The 14,550-nt window shown below is 42.3% G+C and overlaps 1 protein-coding gene across 2 annotated transcripts in view; it reads right to left on the reverse strand.

Annotated features, from left to right (window-relative positions):
- abl2 (c-abl oncogene 2, non-receptor tyrosine kinase) overlaps positions 1-14,550 on the reverse strand; it is a 39,282-nt gene that overhangs the window by 7,056 nt on the left and 17,676 nt on the right. Inside the window, exons 1-8 of one of the 2 annotated variants that reach the window (XM_053625329.1) lie at positions 3,992-4,533; positions 3,326-3,490; positions 2,213-2,508; positions 1,674-1,946; positions 1,441-1,525; positions 1,073-1,250; positions 574-758; positions 226-378 (exon numbers count right to left, since the gene is read on the reverse strand). In XM_053625329.1, coding sequence (XP_053481304.1) covers positions 226-378; positions 574-758; positions 1,073-1,250; positions 1,441-1,525; positions 1,674-1,946; positions 2,213-2,508; positions 3,326-3,490; positions 3,992-4,130 — 1,474 coding nt within the window. In that variant the 5' untranslated portion in view covers positions 4,131-4,533. Of the gene's footprint in view, positions 1-225; positions 379-573; positions 759-1,072; positions 1,251-1,440; positions 1,526-1,673; positions 1,947-2,212; positions 2,509-3,325; positions 3,491-3,991; positions 4,534-14,550 lie in introns of those variants that run through there. The other variant, XM_053625328.1, reaches the window with a different exon arrangement.

Here is a 14,550-nt window from a genome sequence, read left to right on the forward strand (position 1 = left end):
CACAACAAAAGACAGGTCAAATAAATAAATAAATAAAAAGCTAAAAGTGCATGAATTGTAAATAAAAGCTGTGTTAAACAAATAAATTAAGTTCTAGTCATATCCTGTTAAAATGTGTAGGAAAGTGCATGTGAGAGTGTGTGTAGGACTATGCTGTATATCCAAATTCAGACTTTTAATAGAGAACATAATAAAGAGACAGGGTGTAGCTTGCAATGCACTCACATGCTCTCATGAGTTCGTAGACTTTCGGTGGACAGCCCTCTGGCTGCTCCATGCGGTAGCCCTTCTCCAGCAGGTCATAAACCTGAGACAGGTCAATACCAGGGTATGGAGACATACCATAGGTCGCAATCTCCCACAGAAGAACTCCAAATGCTAAAAGGACACACACAGGCATAAAAAGAGACCCGAAATTAATATAAAGAGATTCCAGGACACTGGCCAAACAGCCTTTAGTCACAAAAAAAAATTCAGGTTTTCTAAAACCTACGATTTTCTATTTTCGTAGCACATATGAAAAACATCTCAATTTGCCAAAAGATTAAATCACTGAAAGCAGGAGAGACTGACCCCAGACATCTGATTTGATGGAAAAGGTGTTGTAGGCCAAGCTCTCTGGAGCGGTCCACTTGATGGGGAACTTGGCACCAGCATGAGCGGTGTACGTGTCTCCCGTCATAAGCCGACTCAAGCCAAAATCAGCCACCTTTACCACATGGTTCTCCCCTACTAGACAGTTTCGTGCAGCCAGATCCCTGAGAGAGAGAGAGAGAGAGGGAGAGAGAGATACAGTGTAAAGGATACAAAGACATAATTATGTCTTCCTGAATACTAAGTAGATTTGCACAACATGCAATTGAATAGTTACAGTGCTATGCAAGAGCCCTTGTGAGACAGAAGCAAGTGAGAGCCAAAGTCTATAGAAGAACTGTGGCATGTTCTCCAGGAGAGATCTACAACCTACCAGCCAATTTCCTTATAACACTGCACCACAGTGTAGAGAACTGAGGCTGTACTGCACATAATACTGTATATAACACTAAGAAAAACTGCAATGTTAAACTATTACCTGTGAATAAAGTTCTTCTTTTCCAGGTACTCCATTGCGGAGGAGATCTGAGTAGCCATGTAGAGCAGCACGACAGCATTCACCTCCTCACGGTCACACTCACGGAGATAGTCCAGCAGGTTGCCGTGAGGCATGTACTCCGTCACGATGTAGAACGGAGGCTCCAGTGTGCACACACCTAAATAAGTAAGGTAATATCCACTTAGCAAGTAGTGCCTTCGAGTCTGCGATTATACATCAGCATTGTTGGGTGAGATTCCATTGTATTAATGGATGCGATTAATCTCGACGTTAAAAAAAAAAAAAACATGGTCATTGGAATGAATTATAAATGAAATTAAGATATGGCTGATGTGATGAATACTAACCAAGCAGCTGCACTAGGTTGGGGTGTTTCACCTCTTTCATCACAGCAGCCTCTTTCAGAAACTCCTCCACTTCCATAGTATCCTCCTATAATGCAAAATTGTTACAAGATATAAAAGCTGAACATGTACTTTATAACAGAACACTACAACACCAACGGTACGCCAGCAAACAATAAAATCAGAATCAGAAGATTCTAGACGCACGAGACCAAAACAAATGCCTTGAGACAAACCTTGAGCGTTTTGACAGCAACAGTGAGGTTGTATTTCTTCCAGACACCCACATAGACCTCGCCATACTGGCCTCCTCCTAGCTTGTGCTTCATGGTGATATCGGTACGCTCCATCTCCCACTTGTCGTGGATGGGCGAGACCCCGTAGACAGTGGGCTTGTTGCATTTCGGGGCCGGGTAGTGCAGCGTCGTCACCAAACCGTCCGCTACAGTGGAATGATGATGGACCAGCTCGGCTAATGTGCTGAACCTGCTCTCAGAGGTTACGTAGACCTGCAAGAAAGGCCAATATTCCCCCGGTTATCTTTTTTTGTAGTAGAAGACTCGAGATTATTGTACGCAGACCTTCTGTGTCCTGTTCATATACAAATCATTTGTAGTTATAATTTGACATTGTTGCAACCGTGTCCTACATGCTGCTCGTTTCAAATAGTGGCATTTATTAGGAGAGGGTATATGCCGTGTAACTGCACAGACAATATAAAAAGTGTCAAAACACAGATTGAGTAATGTGTGGAAGCTAGCTCTGAAGGTCTCACCTTGCCATCAGAGCCAGTGTTGATGCGGTAGTGGTAGACTCGGCCCTCGTAGCGCAGCGAGATAGAGAGTTGGCCCGGACTGCTTTCGCTCTCCCTCACCAGGAAGCTGCCGTTGATGAGGCTGCTGAGCAGATACTCGGCTGCGCTGCGAGACACAGGTCCATGATACCAGCTGTGCTTCTCCAAACTGTTCACCGGCGTGATGTAGTTACTGGGAACCCAGCCTTGACCGTTTTTCGAGCGAACCTCACTCCATTCACCATTCTGGTTGTAGCCCAGCACCCTGAGCTTCTCTCCTGAGACAGACAGTGAGATTTAGGAAAGTGGTTAAAACCTTAACCCAATTACGTGAATCATTTTGGAGTTTTAAAAGATTTTAGAAGCTTTGGCGAGGAGACAATCGCTAAGGCTAAGTTAAATGAGAAATAGAATTTTTTTTAAGTTACTGTGTTAAACACATGGGGATTCCCATTCTCACAGAGCATTACCATCTCTTTTGCCTTTCCTCAATCCCTCCGCTATGTCTGTTGCTTCTGCATCCTTCTCTCGCTCTTTTATAGCAGTAATATAGTAATATGCGCTTCTTCAAGCTCTATAACGGCAAATTACACCGCATGGCTCCAACGGGCTGTTTAAAAACCCCCAACTCCAGCAGACTGGATCCTGTTTCTCCTTGTCAGGACCAGCCAGACAATATTGTAGCCACTAAGCACTGACTCCCTCGCTCTGATTACGCCAGTCTGTGTTTACCCACCTGCTATGGGGCCAACTGGGAGGATTACAAAATGCTCAGGCATTAGTGTTCACGAGGAGAGTCCACAGTGGCCGCTCTCTCTCACGCTACAAATATTAATCCTATTTACAGCGGCTTGGTATGCGGAGGTGGTGTTAGTGTGTAATTAAAAGGACAGGGATTCCTCTGGGTGTTGCACTTGGTACAGTGAAGCAAGGAGCAAAATTACCATGGGAAAACATGAGGATAATATAATAAAGAATAACAAAAAAAAAATAATTATACTGAACGCCATGCCACAAGTCAGAATGGTAGGTATCAAGAGAGAAGGAGCGCAGAACTAAAATCATCTGTTTACAAGGCATCTGCTTTCATCTTACCTTTCGTGATGCTCAGCGTGTTGTCACCACTGGCCACAAAGTCGTAAAGTGCGACGAACAGATTGGGGTCACTCTCGGCAGCACCCAGCAGGTTCTCCTTTGAGCTCCAACGCACTGCCTCGGTCAGAGCCGACGAGTCCAATCCAAATGGCCTATGCAGGGCTTCTGAGAAAAGAGAGAGAGAGAGAGAGAGAGAGAGAGAGAGAGAGAGAGAGAGAGAGATGTCAGCAAGAGCAACAACAAAAAAAAACACTCCTCATAGAATGGGTGTGGAAAGGAGGGAAGACAACACCAATCCCTCAGGGAACGGCTTACGATGACTGAATCACAAGGAGGCAAGAGGGAGTGAGTGCATGACTGAGCATGAAGATATGCAAGACAAAGAAAAAAAAAAAAAGGGTGGAGATTTACAGAGTTACAGAAAGATAATGTACCATAGGAAATATTTCATTTTGACTAGAAAACAATCGTACTAATCCACATAAAAACATCACGCAAATCAACTGACAACCGATGTACACCTAAACGACGCTCCACTCTGAAATACAGTTAAAAAAATAAACATGGAAATCCAGTGTGCGCGCATGTCCTTCTCTAGCCCACTGAGATTACCCATATTCCTAAATGCTGAACAGACTTGGACCACACTGGACAAAGAGAGTGTACCTGGGAGATTGTAACAATCCACGTCCTGCTGTCTGGTACCGATCAGTCTATTCTTGTCTTCATCAAAACTGCTGCTTGGTGGTAAAGTACGCAGGGGCATCGTCCTGCGCTTAAAACGTATGTGTGTATGTGTAGACATACACCTTACGTATAAATCCAGTAGGAAGCTGCCAGGTAAGAGTCTCAGTTTAAAGGAGGTTTTGCTCAGCCTGTTATTTATATGTGTCTAGGGAGCTAAGGGAAGGAGGAGTCAAGGATGCACGCACACCCCTTCCAGCATGCCTACATTCCCCTCCTACTTCCAAAGCTGTGCCAGCTTGCCAGCCACTCACACATATGCAGACACATGGCTATACACACACGCAGAATGCATGCCTAGGCAGCTGCCCCGTAACCGTCATCCCAGTGTGCGTAAGGGAAAGTGTAGGAAAGACAAAAGGACAGCGTGGAGAGGTAGAGCAGAGTTAGGGGAGATTTGAAGGGGAGGAAAACAAGCTGGAGAAAATACATACTTGTTTTCAGTGTTATATAAAAAAAAAACACTCAGGCATATGAACACACACAAATCTTAACAAACATGTAGTATGTAAAGAGAAATTTTCTGAATAGCCATGCTACTCAACTGAAAACATCATCAGGAATACAAGATCAGTATTTCAGTCATATCGCTTGATCCTAAGCAAAGAAAACACATTATAATGCTGCGGTCAACAAGATGGTTTAACAGACCCAAAGTCCTTCCAGCCAGACATTAATTATGATGATAATCCCAACTTAAGCAGCAGCTGAAGCGGATACATTTTTAGAAACCGGTCATCAACTTTTACAAAAAAAACTCATCAATTATATGACGGTCTGTTAGGAAGCGTATGTTACTGCCACAAAGAACCTACAGGAACACTCACACCAGCGCTCACCACACCTTTGTTTCGGAGAAGCACGCAATGAATTCCTCTCCCCTTCACCTGACTCAGCCACAGCTCCCAGTACATGGTCCCATTAACGTCCAAAGCCAATCCACAGATCGCTTGGAGCCTGAAGCGCCAGGCTGTATTCCAGGACGCTCACTGCAAACACAGACTCCTCTCAGACAAGAAATGACCCACGTTCCCCTGAGACTTTCTGAAAGCTTGGAGCTTCCACGCTGGTTTTTGATGTGGCCCAGACCTCAGAATTTCCAAGACAGCTCCTTGAAAGCTAAACCACGACGGACACAGGGTCTACATCGTGGCTTCTCCAGCGCAATCACATGTGAGCGAGTCTTTGAGAAACGAAGGGAGCTGAGCTGATATGGAGGGTCTTGCTGGGGATCTCTTGAGGGGGGGAAAGAGTGTGTAAGGGGGCAGTGCATTTCACAGACTGGTGGGGGTCAACTCTTGCCCATGGCAGATGTCTACATTTCTCCAACCACACATCCTCTTGTGATGAAGAGAGAGAGGGGGGAAAAAAAAAAAAAAGAGAGAGAAAGTGAACGTGAAGCGTGATCACGACAGAAAATGAGATGTTCACAGAACGGAGACGTGGCTTGCGAGTTTGCGTGTGATTAACCAAAAAGTTAAGCGGTCTCCTCTTATTAAAGCAGGCGTTTTCCTGTCATCTCCAGCTCTTAGAACATTAGCCAACATTTACTAGAACAGGATTCTCAATTATTAACACCATCTGCAGCCAGACAACCTAAAAGGACTTACCATATGGAAAGGAAAAACCTCTGGAGGGATTTAAATGGAAAATAATTGAAGAGCTAACAGAGAAAGGATCATGAACATGCTCACAGAACTAACTAATGGACTATTTTATGATCAAAGAAGGATGAATGACATCAGCATCACAGATCAAAGATCTTAAAACACATTCCTGTATAGGCTTTAGCCATTTCCATAAGGCTCAACCTTACAGTTATATGCCCTGCTAAAAGGACATGTCTTTGAGAGCTGATCTAAAACACCTGCCCTGCACGGGGCATGACGTGTGCCAAGCAAGTGTGCTGGCCAGCACATGTCTAGTGTGCGCGTGTAGCATAGGAGATGCCACACAAGACAGCTGGGACAGGAGCATGAGGGGAGCCAAATGTTGATCTGAATGAGGACATTGATCCCCTTCCTGATCTGAGCCCCTCACACAGCTGCTGGGGTCAGGACAGCTGAAGCAGCACCTCTGTAAACCCTTCAGACACTAGCAAGCCGTCATCTCCATGCCTAAACAAAGTATTAGTATTAGTGCAACAGTTTGCATGCTTAAATGTGGTATAGTAGTGTTTTGATTAGATCTGATGTGATTCGATTTTCTATACAGCAAAAGCAAGGAGTCGAAAGTCTTACTTTTCGATTTCGATTTCAGTTAAGAGATTCAACATGTTCCTCTAGGTAGCACGGTGGTGCTGCAGGTAGTGGTGGTGCCTCATAGCTCCAGGCTCGCACCTTGAGTTCTGGTTAATGTCTATGCAGAGTTTTAGATGTCTTTCCTGTCTACATTGGTTTCTTCTGGTTAAAAATCAAACAAACAAACAAAAAAAAAACTTCCTGATCTCTTGCCGGAAGGTAAGAGCAAAACTGACCGAAGTTCAAATTTGTGTGCAACTAAGAAACACACAAAGTGCACAATCCATGAGTGTTTTATATAAAGTGCTTCAAACAAACTCGCAAGTGTGAAAGGAAGCGCAATATAACTGACCAAAATGTTCATTTTGATCAAATGTGTTATTTGATGCTGTATTTTGCGATATTTAGAAACCAAATGGCCCCTTGAAAAAAGTTCCTCGGACTACTTGTTCCAGGTAATTTGGGTGGAAAAGCGGCTTTAGATGCACATCCGTTACGTAAGACTGACAACACCACAGCCCGGAATTGGAGTCACACTACCAGGATAAACATCTCAACTATTGAGAGTAAGCAAGTGGTAGGTGTGTCAGACTTTCCCCTTATTTAGTGATGGCTCTTCCAGTTTGACGTTGAGATTTAGCTGGACCACCCCGCGGCTGAGGAATCTGACTCTGTTGGGGCTTGTCCTCAGGAAATCCTCTTTTGTCTTCAACACACTGGTAGCTTCTGTGAAATAAGGCAGCTTTTCTGAGATTCTGGTGCAAAGCCTACCATATATGAGCCCAGATCAACAACTGCTACAGCATTCACATTTATTTATTTATTTATTTATTGCATAGTCTATGCACCTCACTATAGCCTGTGCTACCTCTTTGGCACATTTTAATTAGTATAATGCTCAGTGGGGTGTAACCCAAGCACAAAGCTTCCTATTTCAAGATGACAAGCCAACATAGTCAGGGAAAACGGTGCTGTCCTAGATGTACCCTAGGCTGGGGTAAAGCTACAGCTAGTAATGATGACAATTTGAAATTTTTGGTTGTACAATGCAGGAATGACAGCTTTCCTAAAAAGGTGGACATGAAGAAATGGTGTACTACAGAAGTGAGTACACCCCTGTGCAATATCACTTAAATATCAAATGATTCAAAATTGTATCATCTCTCAATAAATAGCGTTATTTCTAAGTTGACAAGTAGAGTATTTCCTCTTATGGACATTTAAAAACAAACACTTTAGAAAGACTAGATTGAAAATGCAGACCCCAAAGGAGAAACTCAATGCAACAAAAGGAACGCAGGCCACTTCCTGTGTGATGGAATCACGCTTGACTTGGTCATTACAGCTCTCCAAACAGCTCAATCATGGAAACGTATGAAGATCTTACGAAGACGAAACTCAATCTGCGGTCTCTCTCTCAGAGCAGTTGTATGCTGCTGCAACAATGGTTATTACATATTAAAATATATTCAGATATATTTGCCAAGGATCTAGATTTAGCAGTGATTTTAACCAAGGATCCAAAGCTGCACTTTTGTGGCAGAAAGCTTAATTAGGGGTAAGCATGTTTCATCTCACGCTAGTAGGCTTTGGGTCATCATGAAGATGTTTCACCACACATCCGGTGGGCTTCATCGGTTTTGTTGAATGGTGGGATACTCCTCACTGTTTCAAAACTATGATACACATCTGTTACATAAAACAGACATGACACCACAGCCCGGAATTGTAAATTGACGTCAAACTACCAGGATAAACACGTCAACAATGCATAAGAAGTAGGTGATGGGTGTTAAAGACTTTTCCCTTATTTGGCGATGGCTCTTCCAGTTTGATGTTCAGATTTAGCTAGACGGCCCCGAGGCTGAGGAATCTGACTGTCTGTTGGGGCTTGTGCTCATAAAGCGGTTCTATTTCACCAAAAATAACGATCAATGTTGTCACATTATCTCTGTTTTCAAGCCGGTGTATTTGCTGGACAAAAGCCCCATTTGGAAAATAACTAGCTTTTGAGACTTTTCTCAAATTGTTTACAATTCCATGACCATGGACAAGTTGCTGGTCAACAAATTTCCAGGCTGGTGGTGTAGCTTTCAATTAATTCAGGATTTTTTTTTGTTTTTTTTATGTCCAATGGGTCATGGGAGTCAGTTCGGCAAATACTGATCTGTGCAAGATTTTAGTTAACGACGTATAAACTAGCACTGTATTTTAATATGTCTACATGATGTAGATGTCCACAGAGTCGAGGTGTTTAATGAAGCATTCTGCCTACTGGGCATTTTTCTCTTTTAAAAAAACGAGAACCCCGAGGCCCAGCTGTCTGTGGAAGACATCCCTGGATTTGAATTAGATAGAGAAGTATGTCTGAAGACAAAAGAGGATATCCTATTTTGTCAACACACTGGTAGCTTCTGTGAGATTCTAGTGCAAAGCCTACCACCCGGATCAGCAATTGCAACAGCATTTGCATTCATTTCGCCAAGTCTATGCACCACACTACAGCTTGTGCTACCTCTTTTTAAATTTTTTTTTAATTAGTATAATTCCCAGTGGGGTGTAACCCAAGCACAAGGCTTCCAATTTCAAAATAATATGCCAATATAGTCAGGGGAAACTCTGAAGCTGTAGATGAACCCATGCTGTGATAAAGCTACAGCTAGTAATATTTGACAAGTCAAGTTTTTCATTGTACAATGCAGGAATTAGAGATTTCCTCAAAGTTGGACTTGATGAAATCGTGTACAACACAGCTCAAGCGCTTTTAACATATTTTGAATGATGCATACTACACTACTGAGAAGGATCTCCCATCTGCAGCTATAAACATTGTAACCGCACTTGTGATGACTTTATCCCAGACCAGAACAACTGCTTGAAGTCTGCTGGGAAACTATGTTTCATGCGTGTTGTTTCATGTTCCACTGACTGATGACGGAGGGATCATGTCTTTCACCGGATCTTAAGCATGCCTGAAGTTGAGACAACCCCAGAACCCACTTCAGAAAGGGATGCAGGTTTAAATGAGTGAAATCCTTAAGGCTCAGACATTCTACAGTCAGAAATGTATGGAAAGACCGCATAGGATAACAATGCAGCTCTCTCTCACGGTCTTTAATTTTTTTCCTTACATGTACTCTTTTTCTCAAAACGTCCTGCGTGTACAGTTTATCCATTTGGAACCCGCAGGATCGATGCAGGTCAGAAGCCTAAAGGTTTGATTCATAAATTTACCTACACACCAACATTCACAGAAAGTCAGTTGGATGGACTCCCGCTGTACCCTAACCACTCTACAGTCCCTAAAACTTCTGTCTAAGCGTATATACACAACATAGTACTCAGTTCAGTCATCAGTCGTACTACTCATCAACACACGCAGACTGTAGTCGTTTATCCGTGAAGTTTTTTTGTGGTTGTTACAGCCAAAAATGCTTGATTTTGCGGCAGCGTCCCCCCCCCCCCCGCGCCCCCAAAAATAGCAATGCAATTTGTGGAATTTTTTTATGCTTTTTTTTGCGCAAAACTATTTGAATTGATGAAATTGCACTGTCTCTCAGTGATGTTTGTTGGTAAACGAGACCTTCTATCTGTACTCATGTTCGACGCGAGTGAATCGATGAGGGCTTTGGCTGAATGTGCGTTGTGATGACATCACAGGACGCATCTTGGCCCAAATCTGCGGAAACTCGGCGGAATTTTTTTTAAATTGCAAGCTCCTCGAAATATTGTAGAGTTTGTTTGATTTTACGGTCATCGACTACGTTTACATGGACAGCCGTAATCTAATTATTGACCTTATTCTAAATAAGACGTGTACTTGCCCACTATACAGTAGCTGAAATACATGTATTTCACCTACTATATACTGCAGTTGGCAAGTACGCGGTTTGGGACGCAGCTGTGCTCTCTTGTTTGCCATAAAACGGTTGAGCACTGCCGTGTGTGTACGTGTCCTGTCGCAAAATGCGGTGAAAACTCCCACACGACGTTAATAATGTGATTAACGTGTTTATATGTCTGTGATCCACTTCAATAATTCGACTAAAATAGGAATACTCCACATATCTGAATTCGATTTGTGTTTACTTTGAGTATGACTTTAGCCGGATTAAGGTCATCAATCATGCTAGTTTCTTATTCAGAGTCTTGTCTTAATCGGGTTAATATCGGAATATTGTTTGTCCATATAAACATAATAACGGTTGCGATTGAAAAATCGCAAATCCTGGAGGGACTGATTTATTGATATTTTCTTAAAATATCCCATCAAAGCTAATCCTTCTTGAGCACAACCAACATGAAGAGAAAAGGGAAATCCGTGAAATCCTGCAAGATGTTGCATAATCACCTCTCACCATCAGATATGCCAACTGTGAGAGGAAAAGAGAGGATTCCAGTAAGAAGGGAAGTACTGCAATACAGTACATTAAGCACTACTTAATGATAACACCAACGTGGTAGGTTTCATGCACCTCGACACAACCACAAAAAGTCTTTCAATGACAACTCCGTACAAATTTAGCACAACAAATCTCATGTTGCATACTCCGAGGTGAGAAAGAAGGATGTTATGCTATCAGCGCATTGAAGGGATGCTGAAGCACGGCATGATGACAAGCAAACATCCTGTCCACATGCTTCTTTATCTAAACCTCTACTCCATGATGAGCCAAACACGCAGCTATGACAATAACAATGCAGCCAAAGTATTTTTAGCTCCACAGTAATACAAAACAATCTGGCCTTAAATACCTACTGAACGACCAGACTGCAAACACACAGAGAGACACGGAGGAAGCACTGAACAATGATTCCCTCAGACAATAGCCCCCACATGAGATAGTTCATTGTGAAAGAATGACTCCGTTCACTTGAAGGACCTTATTCGTCCCTTCTTAATGAATAAAAGATAAAAACAAAAACAACTGAAACGGTTTTCTCTTTAATACTCTGCTTTATCGATTCAAATAAACACTTCACTGAAAAGCCTGGCCTTGCAATATGGAAAACTGGGAAGTCAGGCCACTGCTCATTTAGAGTCACAAAAGTGGGAAGTAATTTATGATCAGAGAGGGAACTAGGAGCATTACCGGCAGCTCATCACATGGTACTGTTACAGTAGAGTATTATGCCAAACACTCCTAATGCACGGTTTGCTTACCTGCTAACCCATCCTGCAGACGTTCTCCTAGAATCATACAGAAATCCACGTAGCATTTACATAATCGCTTGTAATGTTTGGGAGAATCTTGTGTCAGAGAGTCTAACACCATTTCCACCCGGCCCATACCGTCCCATTACACCCAGTTGACACCTTTCTATCATATCCAGCATGAACTTTTTTAGCGATTTGTGCTACAGTAGCTCTTCCGTAGGATCGGACCAGACGGTCTAGCCTTCGCTCCTCACGCCAGTCAATGACCCCTGTCCTTCCTTCTACCACTTTTGATTACCGGGAACACCCAACAAGACCTGCCGTTTTGGACATGCTCTAGCCGTCACAGTTTGGCACCTTTGTCAAAGTCGCTCAGATCCTTAAGCTTGCCCATTTTTCCTGTTTTCAACACATCGATTTTGAGAACCGACTGTTCACTTGCCTAATATATCCCACCTCTTGACTGGTGCCACTGTGACGAGATAATCAATGTCATCTGCTTCACCTGTCAGTGGTTTTAATGTTCTGGCTGATCGGTGTATGTCCTGTCTGGTAAATTATTCATGTGTACCAATATTGCAAGTAATTACTGTGCAAACTGTGAAAAATTCATCAATATTATTTTCACAATATATCCTTATTATTATACTACACTAGCATTCATTTAGCAGAAGTGTATTATACACTGTATAAATGGACCGTTCAAATGAAGTACGATCGATGCATTGTTTTGTGCCAACAAAAACGCAATGCAAATCAATGCAAAAGACTTGCACAAATGTATTACAAAACAGTAAAGCATTGGCAGTTACAGGACTTAAAGCGCACCATTATAGGTGTGCTTTCTTGCACTGGGCTAGTAAAATATGACTTGTACTCTTCCGGAGATTATTAAGAACATGTGCTACTACTATGTAGATCCTAAATGCACGAACCAGTGGATGTAACAGCCAAGAAAATCCAGTCATTTTTAATTAAATCCCTTTTCTAACCAAACCCCCCCCCCCCCCCCTTTGACGACTTTTACACCACCAGTCTGAGAAACCATGCTCTCAAAGTTTGAAAACAAAAAAGTTTTCATCCACTTGTGCAACAGCTGAGCTGGGTGATGACATGGCCTCAGGTATAGCAGCTCTGTCTCAGTACTCCTCACTGTAGAAACGCCCAAATCTGCCTAAAAGATTACACTACAAACATCACAGCACAACTTACACAACAGTTACAATACAGTACTATGGATGCAAACCTTTTACAGGACACCGTATCAGGTATCAGTTCAAATCCATATTAACTGGGATTAGTGGACATACGTTGTCAAACTAACAAGAGACGACACAAACAACAGCATTTTGAATGTACTTCCTAAAAACAGCAATCAAAGCAAAGCAGAATGCAAAAATATCAAATAGAGGAACTTCAGAATCCGAGTATGTTGCCGAGTATACTGATAAAACATCTTACTTCTCATTAAAAAAGTGAAAATAAAAAGAAAGAAAGAAATTAAAAAGGGGGCAGTGGTGGTTTAGGCTCTGGGTTACTGATCGGAATGTCGAGGGTTCACCGATTCCGATTACTGATTTCTTGCCATCATGATCGGCCGATCCCGATCGTTCAAGCTTTACATAAGTGATATGTAAGCTCTCTGTTGACTGTCACGGTTAACCTTTTTTTCCTTCAGACAAAGTAATACCACAGATGTTGCCTTGGTTATATGATTTACAGTAATATTGCAGATTGATGCTTTAATTGAGAATCGAATACATAAGCATGACAAATATTCCTTTAACAATGAACATTTTAATAAGCCTTTAAAATACACTACAAATGATGAATTTTTCATTGTTTATTAAGACCTCGTGATACTACTCGTGACACTAGTGAGGACATGCCTGCAGCACTAAAGTGCGCTAAAGTGTCACATCATCATGTGTTTTACGTCCTCGTGTTTTACGCCATCCAATTGTGATCGGTTCGTGAGATGGGTCGAATGCCGATCGAGTCACTGAACGTGATTATCGGCAGATACCGATTGGCGGCTGATTGATCGGAGCGTCCCTGTCGTTAATAGAGAAAGCAATATGTGTGGACAGAGCCAGAGACAGAGTCAGTGGGCGTGGTCCTTTAAATGCACACAAAGCTATTTACTAGCGTGGAGCAATGAGGCGAGCGACATGTGTTGTGTGTGACAGCACATCATTTCTGTGAGCACTGAGACACATGCTTTTGCTAGGCATCTTGCTCTCATTTTTAATGACCACGCTCACTGATACTGCTCTGTGCACTCAGCTCGGTCCGCCTCATGCCCTCTATTAAAAATAGAGTTTAAACGCCATAACATCTTAAAGGAGCATTCGGTAAGATTTGTGAAAAATAGGTCTCCATTGGTGAAATAGGTGGCATTGGATAAGATTTGAATGACCTTTTTTTTTTTTTTTACTACTCCTTGATTCCACCTCTATTTCCACTCCTGTACACAAAGCTCCAGCCCTAAAACTTATAGCGGGTCAACTAGAGTTAGCATTAGCAAGGACTGTCTTGACATCACCTTCAAGTGCACTCGGACATTCAACTGCTTGAAAGCCAAGTTACAACTCTATAAACACGCAACTTCTCCTCATAATGATTCATGAAGATGTGAAGGGGCATTGGGGGTGTGTCTATACAATGACTGACAAGAGGTCAATCCAAATACAAACAAAATTTCAGACCGTTTTTCAAGCCGTTGTTTTTTTTCTTTCAGCTGCCTAATGCACTTCTTTCGAAACAATCGTTTAAGCTATTTATTTTTTATTAGCATTTCTACCTAATTTTCCACATTATTTGCATTAGTAAGCAATGAAAAATATTGGCTATATCAAGTGTAAACATAAAACTCAGTAAGAGAGTTCACTGCTAGCAGCACTGTGGCACTGCACTAATTTCTGTATCGGTATCAACAAATGCTAGAAAACATGTACTCAAGCGGATTTTTTTTTTAATCAACACACCCCTAAGCCCACCTACAGATGTTCAGTGGGGGAGAGGGAGGAGGGGAGACTGCTTTGTGCCAATGAAGCAATCGTTTTCCCATGGATAAAGCAGTG

Source organism: Ictalurus furcatus, chromosome 5, assembly GCF_023375685.1.
Source record: "Ictalurus furcatus strain D&B chromosome 5, Billie_1.0, whole genome shotgun sequence".
Lineage (NCBI taxonomy): Eukaryota > Metazoa > Chordata > Actinopteri > Siluriformes > Ictaluridae > Ictalurus > Ictalurus furcatus.